General features: G+C 39.3%; 1 protein-coding gene across 2 annotated transcripts in view; it reads right to left on the minus strand.

The window, feature by feature from the left end:
- Positions 1-900: 900 nt before the first annotated feature.
- The window catches only part of hsf2 (heat shock transcription factor 2), a 29,092-nt gene continuing 10,869 nt past the window's right edge, over positions 901-19,123 (minus strand). Inside the window, exons 6-12 of one of the 2 annotated variants that reach the window (XM_077587831.1) lie at positions 18,059-18,120; positions 17,911-17,989; positions 16,880-17,013; positions 13,351-13,617; positions 9,116-9,215; positions 8,408-8,474; positions 901-3,146 (exon numbers count right to left, since the gene is read on the minus strand). In XM_077587831.1, the coding sequence (XP_077443957.1) occupies positions 2,854-3,146; positions 8,408-8,474; positions 9,116-9,215; positions 13,351-13,617; positions 16,880-17,013; positions 17,911-17,989; positions 18,059-18,120 (1,002 nt within the window). In that variant the 3' untranslated portion in view covers positions 901-2,853. Of the gene's footprint in view, positions 3,147-7,353; positions 7,756-8,407; positions 8,475-9,115; positions 9,216-13,350; positions 13,618-16,879; positions 17,014-17,910; positions 17,990-18,058; positions 18,121-19,123 lie in introns of those variants that run through there. The other variant, XM_077587832.1, reaches the window with a different exon arrangement.

Raw genomic sequence — 19,123 nt, forward strand, 5'->3', positions numbered from 1 at the left:
CCCACCTTCTACAGATATGTTGTCTAATATAACTTTAGTCTTTTTTTTAGGTTTAGGTTAGAACTTTATTTCATCCCATATTCGGTAAATTTCTTAGTTGCAGTAGCAAGACACAAGACATTGTAAACCTAGGTAAAAAACTAAATACCAAAATGCAATAAAATGACTAAAAAGCAGCAAAAACACAAAACAACCAAGAGCGGACGGAGCTACCGCTACCGGCTGCCACTTGAGTGGCGCCATCTTGGTTGTAGTAGCAAAAACGGATACAGACACAAGAAAAGACATTGTAGAGTTGGATAAAACTGGAACCACACACAGGAAGTCTTCCACAAGATGGGAACTTCTGCAGACCGTGACCGAGATTGAAAATGTGCAGAGTCATTCTTCCAACCTTATCCGCACAGTTCCTCAGTAGTAGTACAACTCCTTGACTCCGTTTCCAGCCTGGTAAGCGCCAACAGTTCTTCCATCTCATCGGGGAGGGATCTCACTTTCTCCATAATAACAGATGGAATGGTTGGTCTGAAGCGTCGCTTCTTCCCCCGGCACTTTTGTCCAGCTCTGGATTTCCAGCGGCATTGAGGTATTGCTCCTTCTGCTGCGTAATGTTCACAGCTAATCCCATGTGTATGACTGCGTAGGCATGGCTGAATGGTTCCAAAAAAAGTAGCAGAAAGAAGCCAGGCTAACAGAACAAAGAAAGTTGTAAAAACATTAAAGTAAAAAGTATAAAGTACAAAGTAAAGTAATAAGGAATGTATTAAGACATTAAAATGTAATAACAAAAATGGAAAGGCTGTAAAACATGAAAAACAAATAAGAGTGGACAGAGCTACTGCACCGGCTGCCGCCTGACGGTGCCATCTTGGGAAAAAAAAATGCAAATGTCTTTTGGAATTCTCTGCATTACAACTGATTTAATAAAACAAGTTGAAGTGGAAACATTCAAACCATAGTTTCATTTCACCACTTTAATTTGACTGCAAAGCTAGGTAACGACAAAGAACCGTGTGAAGGAACAGATAAAAAAAAACAGCATCCAAATAAGTAATGGAAGTGTAATTACTCTTGAGTCCATGTTTAACAGTGGGCACAACACAGAGCTTAACAGCAAACTAGCTCGCCCACAGTGAGATCAATGTTTGGGATTGATTCAAACAAATCTGAATGTAAAGTCCTTGCATTTCATGAAAACTGGTAAAATGTTGTATTCGTCCACAAACATTCCTGAGGGCAATTGACACCTAATCACAGATTTGACTCCTCATAATAAGAGATCCAATACAAGCTCTGCATTTAAAATCTACCATTATGAATTAACACTCATTTAGAATTATACATTTCTCAGCATGTTGAGAAAAAAACTGCAATTTTTTTCAACTTCTTAGATGTGATGTATGGTTTCATTGGGTAGTAGTGTCGGGTTATAAGAGTGCAGTATATCATTATACAATTTTTTATTAAATATAAGCCGTTGTGAACTTATGTTTCCCTTAAAATTTTAATAGGCTACAATTGAAATCTCAAGAAAATGCTGTTACACCAATAATGCACGCGAGTGAAAAAATGAAATGTTTGATTTAAATTGCAGCACTTATATTGGCTCTCAAATCTACGAAAAAAATACAAAGCCCAGTACTTATTTACAAGCCAAAGTTGTGTTTGACTTTAACACTAAACATCAGGAATGTTGCTTTAAGAGAAATGTTATGGATAGACAATGAAAACTCAAATGAGAATAAATAGTCTATATTTAGTCTTATTTGCGAAGAAAAGCATATTATTGGTGTGATGAGACACATTTTCATTCAACCTGACTACACAGACGTGTGTGTGTGTGTGTGTGCATTTACACTAACAAGTTTGTGCCACCTTAAACATTTGATGAGAAACCATAGACATTATAAATATCAACAAACAAACAAAAACCTTATAAGATAAACTTCAACAAATGTCAGGGAAGAGTCCCTTTAATGAAGCACAAAAAACAAATATCCTCAAGTTTGTGGCGAGAGTTTTGAGAAGCAATTTTGAAGATAGTGAACCGTGTAGATAGGAGGTAATGGAAGGATTATAAGGGATAAACCTGACATTTAAAGGTAACCTATTGTGTTTTCCCTACTTCATCAGATTTGCAAGGTCAATTATGTTGAAAATGCTCTTTTATTATAATTAATTATTTATTTTATTAATTAATCCAATTGAAATATTTAATAATTAATACAATTACATTGAAATATTTAATGAGTCTGAACACCTCTATGATTGGCATTGGCGAAGGATAAAAGTGTCTAATGTACAGACCTCACTTATTGATCGTTTGATGCAAGGTGTCACAAGTGGTATTTCAATCAGGTCAAAAAACAATAACCAAACTTAAGGGCAAAGGATCTTTTTGAAGTGCTCAGATTCAATCATTTCATTCAAAGCGATCATCCATCAATTGCAAACATTTGATGTTTTCTGTAATTAATCCACGAGTACATGCAATATTATTGTAGTAAGCCATATCAACTATGCCAACCATCGCCAATTTGAAATTTGTTGTGCAGACTGGATTGAGTTGCAAAATTGCTATCAAATAATAAACCGCATAGAACCACACCATGCATAAAAGAGCGAGATAAATTGGGATTCCACGACAGGTCACCGTCAGCAGAATTGGTATCGTGGTCTACTGATGCAACAATTTTTGACACTGCCTCATAACATACAGTATATATCAAAAAGAAAGGGAGCTAATTTGGCTGCATTTCATTCATTACTTGTTCAACATAAAAGCCTTGTTGAAGGAACAAACTGCAGCTAGAGAGATAAGGTCTGGGGGAGACAACATTGTGGCCTCAGCGCTCACACACCATCCAACTCAGTGCAGATGCACTCGGGCCCATCAGGACTTAGTTCACACAAGTAGAAAAGAGTCTCTTCGCTGGCTTCGGCCTCTGTGAGAGGCTCCAGGCGAATGAGGGAGCTGCGGCCAAGCGGCTTTGACTCCCCACCAATGTCCAGCAACTCAGAAGGGTTTCCTGCTCCAAGGTCGGCCTGGGTGCTGCTCCCTCCACTTAAGTCCGCTTCTGGAAGGGCATTACATCCATCGATGAAGGCCAGCAGGGGGCAGGAAGTGTACTGGACCAGCTGCTTGTCTGATTAGAAGCACAGCAAGTCATTTTTTAACTGAGAACTTAATACTGTGGTGGTACCTTGAGATACAAGCTTAATGCGTTCCGGGACTGAGCTCGTATGTCGATTTACTCGTATCTCAAATTAAAGTTTCCCATAGAGATGAACTAAATACGAATTAATTCGTTTCCACCCTCTGGAAAAAAACCACCAAAAAACAGGATATTGGAATGGAAAAACATTTTTATTTGTTCTAATTATTAACAGAGTAACAAATAACTAGTGGTTATGATGGTTAATAGTACTAAAATTAGATAGATTTTGCGGAGGGGAGAGAGAGAGGGACAGAGACTTTTTGCATGGCAGTGCACTCGTAGCATAACAAACAAATTTAAATGAACTTGGTTTACGATGCAGACACTCAAAAATAAGTTTAATCTAACCTTATCTAATTTTGTTATACATTTTTATATCTTTCTTCTCCCGGCCGGGTTGGCTCTATTTGCCCCGCCTCCACCTTGACTTTCAGCCAGTTTTTAAAAGGAACCTATCGAGGGTTGTTTGCTTTTGTCTTCCTTTCAAAATATTACAAAAATGATGCTTACAAATGTCCTCACAATAAGATAATGCACGACGACTTGCCAACTTGTTCGGGTGCCTCTTTTCCATAAAATCAGAAAACTCTTGCCACTTCGCTAACGTATTAGATTTCCTTTGTAGCGAGGAGGTCCCCCTTCCACCGCCTCCTCGCTACTGAGCTCCCACAATACTCCGCCCATTGTTTGAAGGTATCTTTACACGAGGGAGTTGCGGCGAGAAAGACAGTGTCCATGCTGTTCTCATAAGCAGCCTCGTGTCGGCCACCTGGCTGTATGCTCGTATATCAAAATTTGTCTCGTATCTCAAGGTAAATGTTTGCCCGGAATTATACTCGTATCTCAAATTGCTCGTATGTCGGGGCACTTGTATGTCAAGGTATCACTGTACTGGGAATCCTCGGGTTACAATATCCTCAACCTATGACGTTGGTGCCCCATCCACCATTAAATCCACTGCACTAGAGTTTCTGCTTAGCGATTGCTAGTCTTTGTTTGTATGCTGGGAGTATCTATGCCTTTTTTTAAATCTCCTTTTTTCATATTATGGCCCCAAAGAAGAAAAGCTGGGTCTTCCAGGGGCAGCCAAAATAATATAAAATTACCATGGAAATAAAGCATAACATCATAAAAAGAACGGAGAAAGAGAAAGATACTGACACATAACAGTAATGATATCCTGCATTTAGACCAAAGTTAAACTATTATGTGAAAATAATATTACCAGGTTTTATAGAAGGTAGTTTTACATTTTTTTTACTATTCAGTTGAGGTTAATCAACCCATTTTAATTTATTTCACTTATATAATCAGGTTTCAGTGGAAATTCTCTCTTTCCCACAGTTCCTCTAAATTTGCGTCTCTGAGGCAACATTGATTAGACATTTAGTGCAGTCAATGAATGTGCTTTAATGACGAAAACTATACAAAACTATCAACTAAATTATAATTTTTTTGTGTGTGTTTTTTTTTTCCAAAGAGAAGTTCTAACCTAACCTAACTGTTGGGTTTATTCTGGGATGTTACTATATGTTCATTAAGCATTTAATAGGTAATGAAGCTATAAATTAATTTGTGCTATACAGACGCTCCCCTACTTACGAACATTCAACTTACGAACAACGGTACATACGAACATGTCTGCAAATTGCGTTTAAGTCCAAAAATGTTCGCAAGTCCAATTTTGTATTTCGCGTCTTTTTCGGTGTAGTACTTCTTTCCGCCGCTAATACCGACGCCTGGCGCTGTGAGAGCTCAGCTCACCCAGCATCTACCTTCTTCGTTGCAATGCGGAAGTGCGTGAATTTATGCAAAGAACCTTTTTCATTTGTATCATTAAATATCTCATGCATCCAATATTGAATATGGTTGGTAAAAAGCTAAAGGCTTCTATTGAGGGAGTTGCAAGGAAGAGGCAAGCCATTTCATTTGAAACGAGTGGCAATAATAACGAAGCTTGATGCGCCTGAGAGTGGTGAGCGTTGCACATTCAGTACCATTTATAAACAGAAAGATCGAGCAGCAGGACCCAAATATTGAACGTTGCACAAAGTTTGCAAATCAATTGAATGATGCCATACAGTGCTACTGCATCATTTATGATGAAAAAAAGAAGAAAACTGTGCAATCGTCATTAGGTCGCTTCTTTTGGCCAGTTTCTAATACATAAATCTATCTCTCTCTCTACAGTACTGTACATATTCTCTCCATTTTATTAAATGTTTTTTTTTTCAGTACAAACCAATGCGTGTTACTTATACAAGCCTTAAACATACAAATGCACTTATATAAACCTTCAATATACTTATATAGGCCTTAAACATAAATTATAATACAAAATATAGCACTAAATCAACTTACAAACAAATTCAACTTATGAACAATCGCTCGGAACCAATTGCGTTCGTAAGTTGAGGAGTGTCTGTACTTTATGATGGGACCCAGTAAGCTCGAGGACACTTTCCCCCCACAGCTGCTTTTGAGGCCAGTTAATTGTTTTCAGGACTATTGACTGAACAGGACACCATGTTCCAGGCCGAGACTGTTGATCCGAGTTGGCAATGATGATGGTGGTAGTTTTGTGGCTGGGCACTTCCAGGACAGGCACATTGTGGCCCTTCTGTCGAGATCTTGCTGTTTTGCTTCAGATTGTTGTTTGTCACCCCAATCTGAGGTCAAAAGCACTGCGGAGCAGGTTTTTCTCCAGGAGGTCTCTGTAGATTGCTGCATTAATCGTACCCACAATCTGATATAGTCTAACAGTTTCTGTAGCTGAAAACCCTCCTCACAGCATGATTAAATCTAGGCCTGCATACAGTTACTTTGCATGCATCTCTCAAGAAAGCAGAAGCCTGCTGAAATTTTTAAAAGCCGTGGCATGATGGGTGCTAGCGGAGTTCTCTTTACTTGCGGGCTGGAGGGGTTACGGTAGTTAGCATAAGCTTGCCTGCCTGTACATTTGAAAAGAAATGTGTGAGTGATGCAACTACACTCTAATGTTATCCTGGCAAGTTAGATGGGCAGTGGGCCAACTATTTTATGGCCACACAATTTCACATTCTCATAGGTCTTGTTTAGAATATTTAGACAATAGAATAATTTGAATCGGTCATAAAGCTTTAGGTTAGGGTTATTAGTCTTACATTATTATATATTTGCTCGCAATGAAGAACGCTTTGCTTTACTTAGCTTGTAAACATTAGAAAAGTCATCTAAGAACATCTGCTTGCAACCATGTAAATGCTTGCTCCTTAGTTAGACCAACCAAATGAAGGTCGAATCATCTTGGACTGCTGGAATGCGGAGAAGAACCGTCGCCTTCATTTGTTTTGAGAGCTAAAACTTCTATTGACTTCTCACTCCTATTTTCTCACCCCTCCCTTAAGAGCTGAGATGTCTATTGTAACTAGGGTCCTTGAAGCTAATAAACAGGAAAAAAGATGCGTCTAACGCCAGAATGAACTTGGACTAAGGCGCGTCGGTTCGATTCTCTCAGATGAGTCTCCTGTCTCTTTTATTTGTGTGTGCATTTGGGAATGCCTATTGGTGAACCTAACACTTTATCAGAAGAACATGTGGAAGCAGGAAAATCAACTGCTAAAATATGGTGTTTGGTCTGGACAGAAAACCAAAAACGTACCATCACTGTCAGATATTAAAAAAATAAAAAATAAAAAAAACATGCCTGAACTAGGACAATTCTGTCAAATATGCTGATTCCATCTTAGTTCACAAAATCTTCCATCACAAAGCTCCTCCTCCACTGCAAGAATTTGTAAAAAAAAGCTGGTTCTAGAGGTGAATATAGTTCCCTTCAGAAAGAGTGCATTTAGCAAACCACCTTCTCTGTTCATGCCTCACACACTCACATACACTCAATACCGATTACCATACGTGAACTCTCATCTCTGAACCTCTTTGCCAATCATCTTAAAGCCTGGTTGCTGGATGAACAACATTGTGATCACAACGCTGCCTAGTCCTGTGCTACTTGTGTATGTCTCATTGTTTCAATGCTGCTTTCTAGTATTTTGTCCTGTATTGTCTTATTGATTTTATCTTCAACCTGTACAAGGGACTAAAGATGGAAATTAGCATTTGTCTATAATCGTACATATTTACATATATAGGTTCATAATATGTATTGTTCCTTTATTAAATAAATCCCTCTCAAAATCAAAGTCAAGAATTTGAGAGAAAAAGCATGTTATTTTGCCTCATTCAAATCGTACAAAAACTGTCTATCACATATTAATATCTGAACATTTAAGTATGTAAACTACAGTGCAATCACATTTGTAAATGAGTGGCCTCTGGTTTTTTAAATGGAAATTAACCGATGTGCTGTGTCAAAACAACAACAATGCAAAAACCGCCCTATTCTGTCAAAGTGTCTCTGATATGATTACCCTGACATCTTGCCCTATAATAGCCAATCAATAACCTCTTCTGTGACGTGCTTTATTCACGTTAGAGTGAGAAGAGCCATGGGGACTCTTGAGGGTTGTTGAAGAACCCAACGCTGCCAACTGAGACACTACAGAGAGAGAGCAGCAGAGACTTATGTAAATGACATAGACTCACATGCTCCTGAACATTGCCTCCAAAATAAGTGATTGGGACCAATGAAGTTTGGGGACGATCTTCAGTTGAATAAAAGTTGTGTTTGCTCACAGTGTGTCTCACATCCGTGAGTAGAGATAAAGACATTTCATTTTGGATCAAGAAAGTAATGCTGTAACGCTTGTACAATAACTATAGGGCCATTATAGGTTGAAAAAAGTAAGGTGTTATGTTAGGAATTACAGCAAAAAAGTAGTTTTGTTATGTAACATAACGCATTTAACTGCATTAGTTCCAACATTGGAATTTAGTGATACCATAATTCTCTGTTTGGTCTGAAAAAGAGACCATTAATGATGAACATAATCCCCCGAGATTTCTTTGAATGTTTTCTGAAACCAGAAAGTTGCCATTTGAAATGACTAATATTTATGTTAATGATATGCTTTTCTTCCGTGTCAACATCTGCAGAGACTGTTGATACCATGATTGTTTGCTAGGGGCTGACTGACTCACTCAAGGATTTTTTCCCCCTAAAAAATATGGTAAATTAGTTTGACCACCTTAATGGATTTGATATATTGAGAAGGCATGTTATTTTCTCAAATTTAAGGAGAGCCACTCACCTGTGTTGTTTTCCCCCTGCTTGCCTCTTATCACTTGTGCTGGGATTTGTTTTGACGCAGCACTCTCCTAAAAATAAAAGGAAATTAAACACAGTAGCAATAGTTCATAAGTGTGAGTTGTTACTTGTTCAAATGTATAAAAATAAGAACACAAAGGGCGATAAAATACAAACGGGAGTAACTCCAAAATGATAGCAGGCCATTTTTTGACCAAAAAAAAACAAAATATGACAGATATGGTTTAATAATGAGTTTATGAAAAATAATTAAGATCTTTCTCAGCTGCTTTGGCTTCACCCACTTACAAATCTCCAAACAGAAAATGTCACACACAGAATGTGCTGCAGTTTTTTGCAGTCTCATAGCATGCTATCATTCCATAAACATGCACTAGCTAACATAGCGCTAAAAAGGCTAGACATAACCATTAATTCTCGTTTTGATGTCACAACCAAAATTGATAGGCATTCCCTGATACATTGCTTTGGGTGGAATAACTACAAAATTACAAATAAAATAGAATATAAAATAAACTGCCAGATTTGGGTGCAACATTTGTTTTCTACATGTAAAAATTATGTTAGCAGGGTCATTTTTAGTTTTTGACATGGTTGCCATTTCATATCACATTTAGGTTTTAAAAATGTTATTTCTAAGTCGTATTATTTTTTCAATACATGTATTTCTAGCACATGAACTTCATTTTACCTCAATGGTATCAATGTCGATGCCCTGTTTCCCATAAAGCATGGCCTGAAAATCCTCTAGACTGCAGTCAATGCTGTCCAAATAGTCCATCAGCTCCAGCCTTAGAAGAGGGATATAACATTAGCATGAAAGTTTAGCTACATAATATCAGTATTTCCAAAGTAAAAATATGCGCACTGGCTGACAAATTCACTAGCTGGTGGCTATGTGATATTAAAGTATACAGTACATTTCCACATAAGACTGTAATTGCAAAATAAAATTATTGACAAATTCAAACTTGAATAAAAATATTAACAAAGACTTTTTTGTAATACGAGGTACGGTAAATATAAAGTCTACCACTCCTAGCAAAAAGTATGGAATCACAAACATGAAACAGTAAGGATATCTTTCAAAAGTGCAACTCTGTGGCATTAAGAAACAGTAAAAAAATAGAACAAAAATGGTGGTCAGGAAATGTTAATTTTTTTAGACCAAGCACAGGTGAAAAATATGGAATCACTCTATTCTGAGGAACAAAATGGAATAATGAAAAACAGATAAAGAAAAAAAAAAGAATCAAAACATCACTAGTATTTAGTTGCACCACCTCTGGCTTTTATGGCAGCTTACAATCTCTGACTTGAATAGTGACAACCCGTATTCTTCATCAATTTGGTGCCAACCCTTTTAATGCAGTTGCCGGATCATTGGAGGTCAGTCTTGCTGTGGACCATTATTTTTTCCAATTTCCCTCCACAGATCTGGGTATTTGCAGGCCAGGATACTGACTGGATGCATCTTGCTCCAAAGAATGCTTTCACAGTTTTTGCTCTGTGGCATGCATCTTTTGAATTTAGGGATCAGAAACCTGTACAAAATGTCAATATAAGCGTGTGCATTTGTTTAAGATTTAACCACAGCAATTTCCCCCGTCGGCCATGCTTGACATTCAGCCCGATATCATCAAGGACTGTAAGAATTTTCATGTTTTCTTTTGGCAGTCCTCTAAAGTTCCAGCATCTTCACCTTGTCCAGTGCAGATTTGTGACTCATCACTGAAGATAACCTTCATCCAGTCACCCACAGACCGTAATTGACTGTCCTTAGCACATTCTGGTCTTAGTCTTTTGTTTAGGCATCAATGATGGTTTCCTTTTAGCTTTCTTGTATGAAAATCCCATTCCCTAAATGTGAAGTTCTGCCACATACATTGACTCAAGCTCCCTTCCATTTCTTCATTTGTTTCGTTTGACATTTTCTGTTTTCAAGACATAGTCTTCAGTTGTTTGTCTTGAAGCTTAGGTCTACCAGAACGCTTGACTTTAACAACCTTTCCATGCCGTTTGTACTTGATTCAGATTTTCGATACAGGTGACTGAACAGACCACATTTTTGGCAAAAATAGAGTGCCTTGTGAAAGTATTCGGCCCCTTTGAACATTTCAACCTTTTGCCACATTTCAGGCTTCAAACATAAAGGTATACAATTACATTTTTTGTCAAGAATCAAGGTGGGACACAATCCTGAAGTGGAAAAAAAAAAAATCGATCTTTTAAACTTTTTTTTAACAAATGAAATCTGTAAAGGGGGGCGTGCAATGTTACTCAGTCGGCCTCCTTGCATTAATACTTTGTAGCACACCTTTTGTAGGAATTATAGCTGCAAGTTGCTTGATAAATGTCTTTTATCAGTTTTGCACATCAAGAGACTGAAATTCTTGCCCAAACCTCTTTGCAAAGCAGCTCGAGCTCACTGTGGTTGGATGGAGAGCGTTTGTGAACAGCAGTCTTCAGCTCTGCCCACAGATTATGGATAGGATTCAGCTTTGGACTTGGCCATTCTAACATCAGGATAAGTATATTTGTGAACCATTTCATTGTAGATTTGGCTTTATTTTTTGGATCATTCTCCTGTTGGAAGATAAATCTCCGACCCAGTCTCAGGTCTTTTGCAGACAGGTTTTCTTCCATAATGGTCCTTCCTATATTTGGTTCTATTCATCTTTCCATCAATTTAACTATCTTCCCTGTCACTGCTGAAGAAAAGCAGGCCCAAACCATAAGGCTGCCACCACCATGTTTGACAGTGGGGATGGTGTGTTTAGGGTGATGATTTGTGTTACTTTTACACCAAACATATTGGTTTGCATTGTGGCCAAAAGTTTGATTTTGGTTTCATCTGACCAGACCACCTTCTTCCACATGTTCGGTGTGTCTCTGAAGTGGCTTGCAGCAAACTTGAAATGAGATTATATGGATATCTTTCAGAAATGGCTTTCTTGTTGCCTTTCTTCCATAAAGGGCAGACAGATTTGTGCAGTGTACAACTGAGTATTTTCCTCTGGACAGACTCTCCCACCTCAGCTGTAGATCTCTGCAGTTCATCCAGAGTGATCATGTGCCTCTTGGGTGCATCTCTGATCAGTCTTCTCCTTGTTCGAGGTAAAAGTTTAGAGTATCCAAATCCGGCTTCAAACTTCTCCACAACAGTATCTTGGACCCGCCTGGTGTGTTCTTTGGTCTTCATGATGCGCTCTGCACTTTAAACAGAACCCGAGACTATCACAGGGCAGGTGGATTTATACAGAAACATGATTACACAAGGGTGGATTGTACTTATCATCATCAGTCAAAAATTGGATCATTCCAAGATCCCCACTAAGCTTTTGGAGTGAGTTTGCTGCACTGAAAGTAAAGGGGCCGAATAATATTGCACGCCCCACTTGACGTTTTTTTTCATTTGTGAAAAGAGTTTAAAAATCTAGGTATTTAGTTTGGTTCCACTTCACAATTGTTGATTCTTGACAAAAAAAATCTTTATGTTTGAAGCCTGAAATGTGGCAAAAGATTGGAACATTCAAGGGGGCCGAATACTTTCAGAAGGTACTGTACGTGTAGAGTTACCTACTTCAAGAAGTTTGATAAACCTATTCATTGTTCTCATGAGACAAGACTCGTGTTGGAGCCATGATTCTTCCTAATATACTTGGTCCAGCAGCCCTCCAAGGTCTGATAACTGCACGGTTTCTGGCTGCTGACTAATGAGCAGATCTAATCTTAAGAAGGTGCCCAATTATGAAAAGGAAATGGAATGGGTTCTTATTTTTTACTCCAAATGGAGTGACTCCATTTCCCCCCCCGCACAATTGACTCCAGATTTTTCCCAGTACTTGGTCCATAGAGTGACATTTAATGACGACCACAATGTTCTTTTAGGGGTTCTGAATGCCACGGAGTTCCACTTTTGAAAAACTTAATTATTGTTTCATATTTGTGATTTGAGTTTGTTTTAGAGGATTAAATGCCTGAGTGAGTGCTTGCTCAAGACTGGTGATTCAATACTTTTTACTAGGGGTAGGTAGTACACATCTTTTAAAACTTGAGGTATAAAAATTAAGCTCAAGGCACATATTTCAATCATTCAATTGCTTTCTTTACTTTTGGGTTTTAATAATTAATGCAGAGGATGGAGCGTTGAACTGTCCCAAAATGTCTGTATAGGAAGATAACAAATAGGAAAATAGGAAGTGTAGTATTATTACAACATGGTGTTCAGGAGTCAGAGCCAACTAGCCCTTTTCTGCTTGTCTCCATTCAAGAAGTACTCACGTGTAATCAAAGCATGTATTCTAATATTTGTTCCCTGAAAATATAACACATTCCCGCCATTCTATTCTCTTTTATTGCTTAGTTTTCTTTGGATCTCCCAGCGGAATTGCTTCAATATGTTTTTTTCTTTCTTTTTCCTTTTTTAAATGTGTCCACATGTTAAAACGCCAAAATAGTGAGGTGCATTAAATTGACTCTGGTTGTCGTGTGATTGTCTCCTGACCTGGAAGGTTTGGTTGATCTAATGCAAAGTCATCAAATGGTAAATGAGGAAAACAATTTGAATGCTTTTTGCAGTATTTTTTTTAATTACATAAAAAGCAAAAACGTTTTTTCATGTCATTATGCAATGCTGTTTGCGTATTACGTGTTTAGACTGAAGTTGTAACTAAGACATCACAAAATGTGAGAAAAACAAACACCAAATACTTTATGATCATATGTGTGTGGCAAATTTGTGCCTTTGTTTTTTGTATCGCCATGGTTCTATAATTGTGACGTTAACAGTGCACGGCCCTACATTAACAATATGATAATTAAATATTCATCAGGAAATGTAGCATAGATTGTATTCAAATTTTCAATACACAGCATTAGTCAAAATAAAACACCTAAAGATGGCAGATGAAACTGTAAACTTACTTTCCCAAGAGGTTAATATTCTGTGAGATAGCTCCATTCTCTTTGAGTATGGAGTCCATCATCTTGACAGGGTCTTCAAGGCTAAGACCAGCAGGCTTATTTAGCTGAAGAGCACTGCTGGTTGGTCTGCTGTTGTCAATTGTGCCACTCCTTAGCTGTCCCACAATATCAGTCTCTTTCACATCTTCTATGCAAGTCGTGCTGACCCCTGCCTCAGCTTCCAACACTGGGCAGGCATCCAAATCTACTTCCACTATTTCAACATCACTGAGGAGAGTAAAAACATTTGTCAGTGGGCAAACTCATAGTTCAAGGTCATATACAGTGGCACCTCTCCTAATAATTGTTCCACATATGAAATATTCAGATTACGAAAAGCCTCAATGGGAAATGAAATATGAAGACAATTCAAGTTACAAAATGTCAAAACAAAATCGAACATACCATAAATACACTTCCTGTATCCGTTTTTTTTAAATACCGTATTTTCACACCTATAGGAGGGCGCACTTAAGTTTAAAATTTTCCCCAAAGTGGTGGGGCGCCCAATCAGTCGGTGCGCCTTTTTAGTGCACTAAAGTCAAGATTCTGTAGATCAGGGGTGTCAAACCGGTCCTCAAAGGTTTTTATTCCAACTCAACAAGAGGATACCTTTTGCAAGTGTAATCAGTTAATTAAAGTCAGGTGCTACTTATTTTAGAAGACACCTGATTGGTTAAAATGTCGGCACTGGATCGGTTGGAACAAAGACCAGGACCCACTGCGGCCCTCGGTGGAATCGGTTTGAGACATGTGCTGTAGATGTTGCTGTATGACACTGACTGCTTGATTGTCTGGGTGCATTTCTCGCTGACACGCTAAAGTGAAAATACGGACGTAACTGACAACAGTATGGAGGTGTAAAGGGGGGGGTTGCGTTTTTATTTTCATTTAAAGAATAGAGCACGTACCTATAAATAATGCAGGTATGCATTGTGCAAAACAATAGCAGTTTGACAACCCGAAAATGGTCCCTACAAAGAGAGACGCTTATGAGGCACAGTTTAAACTGGCAGCTATCCGCTACGCGGAAGAACATGGAAATCGAGCTGCAGCGAGGCGCCTCAACATAAACGAGTCCATTGTTCCCAAGTGGAGGAAGCTGGAAAACGGGCTTAAACGGGCCAAAGACAACGCTGCGTTTCTGCGGAAGTAAAGAGCGAGGTGGCCCATGTTGGAAGAGTTTCTCAACCACTGGATCCAAGAGGAAAGATTAGCGTGGAGTAGAATCTTGACAGTCAAGCTTGCCGATGAAATGAAAATTTAACATTTTCATGGAGGTCCGTCTTGGTGCTTCATGAAACGGAACCATCTATCCATCCAGGCAATAACTACGGTGGCACAGCAACTTTTGGCAGACTACAAAGAAAAGATGACAGCCTTCCGCTCCTACTGCAGCAAAAAGATTGTTGACATGCGTATCAAGCTCAGTCATATCACCAATATGGACGAGGTGATGCTCACTTTCAACATTCTGATGAGCCACACTGTCGACAAGAAGGGAACCAGCATGGTCACGGTACGCACAACAGACCACCGGAAGGCAGCTTTCACGGCTGTGCTTGCTTGCCATGGGAAAGGTCAGAATCTACCACTCATGGTGATTTTTAAGAGAAAGACGTTGCCTAAGGTGTCATTGTCAAAGCCAACCAGAAGGGATGGATGGACGAGGACAAAAATCAAAGAGTGGCTTAACGAGGTGTATGTGAGAAGAGCAGATGGATTTTTCTGCAAGTCACCGTCGATGCTGATCTGCTACTCCACGCGCGGCCATTTCACAGCTGAAGTGAAACACCAAGTCCGGCATGGGAACTCCGAGCTTGCCGTCATTCCGGGAGGCTTGACGAAAGAATTACAACCGCTGGACGTTGCCGTCAACAGAATATTCAAAACAAAGTTGGAACGGCTTGGGAGCAATGGATGTCCGGTGGTATACACAGTTATACAAAGACAGGCAGGCAGCGTCGGGCGAGTTACGCGCCCATATGTCAATGGATTGTGGATGCCTGGGCTCAAGTGTCGGTCAGACCTGTTGTTCGAGATTTCGTCAAAGCTGGCTTCAACTTCCCGGAATACCCCAGTGCCAACTCTGACTCTGACAATGAGAGGGAGCATAAGATGTTGGACAGCGAACTGGCCCACTTGGCTAAACTCTTTATATCAGACACAGAAGATGAGGAGTTGGATGGTTTTGTGGATGTTTAACTGCTTTAACTTCTATCAATGAGTCCCTTTTATCTCAAAGCACAATCAAACTTAGTTTTGCTCATGCTGTCTTTAAAAAAATAAAAACTACATGCTAGCGCCCATTGGCCCGAAGCGCCTTATCTATGGGCAAAAAACAGAATATACATCCGCAACTGAGATGGTGCCTTTTCATGTGGTGCGTTCTATAAAGTGTTAAAATACGGTAGTTTCTATAGCGTCGCTTTCTCAACAACTTGCTGTCCTCTCATTCGATAGGTTATTACGCTGTAGGCAAGTGTTATGGAGTAGGGGCCAGCATGCCTGACAGGGGACCACGGCGCCGGCAGGAGTCCAACCGAATGCCTGAGCCGGACCTAAATGGCTCAACCGTCTGACAAAATTGATTTCGTAGGTTGAGGTACCAAGTATTTCAGACAAAATTGGTATACCTTTATAATTTTTAACGGGTTAAAGAGGTAGTATTAAAGATCGTGGAACAAATTATGTAAATTCAATGTAAAATATACTTCCACTTATGACAAATCCAGGGTACAAAACCACTTTTGGAACAAATTATTTCCGTAAGCAGAGGTTTTTTTAACCCATCATCTAAAGTTGCTGTGTTTTCAAAAACTCCAGGATTTACAGAGACTGTTTTTGTGTTAACAGTGCTTGTTTTAAAACGACGTGATTTTGCGGATGAATGATTCACGCAGTTTGCACCAAACATGTCGTCCAATTGACCTTCCGTAAAATCTTTGCCCCCACTCTTTGTCATGGTTGCTAAGTTGTAGAACTTCGTGATTTCAATGGCTCACCCCACTGCAGCCAGACATCTACTTGTATGAAATGATTTAGTTTGGATCAACACCAGTGCAACATCTTCAAGATATGGGCAAAAGGGTTTACAAGATGCAGCATGAGGTTATGGCGAAAATATTTTTTTTTAATTGTTGCAAGTAGGCCAGAATGATCTCTCCTTAGAGCAGCAAAACTGGAATATGCACACGTGCAATAGAAACATCGGAGGGGTGACACTTTTGTTATTAGAAGTCATGGTTCACGACATATCGGGTCTTTTAATGAGCCAAACCGACGGCTTAAGCACGGCCACAAGTCTTAGCGTCAATGCTGCAATGCTTAGCACGCGGAGTCCTCGGCCACAGCGATCCTCATTCAATGCTCACAAGTTGGAGGACATGGTAACAACAATCATTTAATTGATTTGCCAACTACGATTAAAGCACGAAGAAGAAAGAGAGATGGATGAAGAAAATTAAACCAATTGAAGTTAGTGACTCACCTCGGCTCATTATTTCTAGGTGACCCATCAGTGACCTCAGTGGCTCTATTTACATCGGTGTCTGAAAAGCCACAGATGATGACATCATCTGATACTTCAGAGGCCTTAACACTATTCCGACTGCTGACAGGTGACTAAGAAGTTAAAAAATAAATACATTTCAGTCAACACATTGATTACAGGGCAGCCCGGTGGGCGAGTGGTTAGCGCGTCGGCCTCACAGCTCTGGGGCCCTGGGTTCAAATCCAGATTCAGGGTGTCCCCCACCTCTGGCACGCAGTCAGCTGGGATAGGCTCCAGCACCCCCCCCCCCCCTTGATTATCAGCTCTCATTATTTCACATTTTACAGCCAGTGACTATTCAAAATGAATCAACTAACTTTTTTATGCAATTAAAACCCAGATCAATCAGTTTTAGGCACACCCCAAACAATGAAAATAAAGCTATAGTTATGTCTTGATCCAAATTCGAGTCACTTGATTTTGAAGATTGGGGACATCCCGAAATGTATATTTATTTGAACCGAATAGGTTAGCATCGAGTAATCATGTTTCATTGCCATTGACAGTGATGGAGTTACAATCAATGAATCAAATCATGAGGGTGATAGACTTCCCATTTATTTTGACTGGGCAGAATGATGTTGCCGTTTGTGGATTATTACTTAAAAATATTACACCAATATCTGAACCGTGCACCACTCGGCCGCCTACTTAAAAATAAATACATTTTAAAACACCAATCTGTTCAACCGGATTTCAATTTTATGAAAATGACGTGATTGGACTGATTTACAATCATGTGATCAAATCAAGGACAGCCCTAAATAAAACATTTCCCTTTGCAAAAATTGTTTTGTTTTTTTACTAAACAGCAATATGAACAGTCAATGCGACACTGAGGTGGACACCTGCCATTTTATGCAAAGAAGATGCATTGTGAGGAAAGTATTACGTTACTACCTCTTTAGAGGACGCCTACAATACAATGGTATTAAGAAGAAAAAAAGAAGAAAGGTAAAGGCACGAACCTGTTCTACACAAACTTTGTCATCGTAGATCTCGTGAAAATATTTGGCCGTCTTTCCATTGCTGTTCATGAGAATTGGCCTGCAAATGGGTTTAAAGACATGTCAGGAATTCCAATATGAAAACGTGGCTATAACTTTGAGCACATACCTTTTGCGCTTTAAATTTAGAAGGTGGTTGTTCTGTACCAGTGTGACGATGAACTGTACAAGCTGAAAAATCAATAGAAGGAGGTCAAGCATGGAAGACGCCTGTCTTGCTCAAGTACAGGGTGACCCCAAAAAGAAGAGCCAACGTGGCAGACATGAGCAAGTGACAGCAAACACTACAATTTTTGTAACCATGGAGAATTCAGGATGAGATTCAGACTATCCCAGCTGAGATGCAGTGGGTCGATGAGGAATTTAAAACAGCAGACCTCAAGAATGCATTTGTGCAGGCAGACGCCACCTCAAGGACATCACTTTAAACAAATGAAAATTCCACCATTCTGTCTTTAAAGGTTTCATTTTCTATGAACGAAATGTTTTTCCCAAGGTGTTTAAAAAAATACATTCTGTGATATATCGTGATATTACATGGCACAATTGTTGTATCGATTTAAAACCTGTCTGAAACGATCTTTACACGTGTATTTGGTGGAAATAAAAAGTTACAAGCCTGTCCACTAAGTGGCAGCACCCAGATGCCGTCTGCCCACGTGTAGTAAACGTGCTTAGATGCAAGTACAGTAATACCTCAACATACGAGCAATTTGAGATACGAGTAAATATTTGAGCAAATATTTACCTTGAGATACGAGACAAATTTTGGTATACGAGCATACAGCCAGGTGTGGCTGCTTTTGAGAATAACATGGGCACCGTCTTTCCCGTTGCAACTCCCTCGTGTAATGTCTCTATGAGCACTGGGCGGAGCGTTGCATTTTTTTTCAGTGTTTTTTACCCCCCGTTAGTCAGTGCAGAATGGTGGAGCTTGCTTGCTAATAGGAGAGGAGTATACTACTTCTGGTTGGCAAGTGGGCGTGCGTTATCCTATTGCAAGGACATTTGTGTGCATCATTTTCTGAATATTTTGAAGGGAAGACAAAAGCAAACAACCCTCGATAGGTTCCTTTTAAAAACTGCAGCTGAAAGTCAGGGTGCAGGTGGGGCAACCCGGGAGAAGAAAGGTTTTTTTTACCTTCTTTAAAACAAAATTAGAATTAAGTTTAGT

The sequence above is a fragment of the Stigmatopora argus genome, chromosome 19 (genome assembly GCF_051989625.1).
Source record: "Stigmatopora argus isolate UIUO_Sarg chromosome 19, RoL_Sarg_1.0, whole genome shotgun sequence".
In the NCBI taxonomy this organism is placed as follows: Eukaryota; Metazoa; Chordata; class Actinopteri; order Syngnathiformes; family Syngnathidae; genus Stigmatopora; species Stigmatopora argus.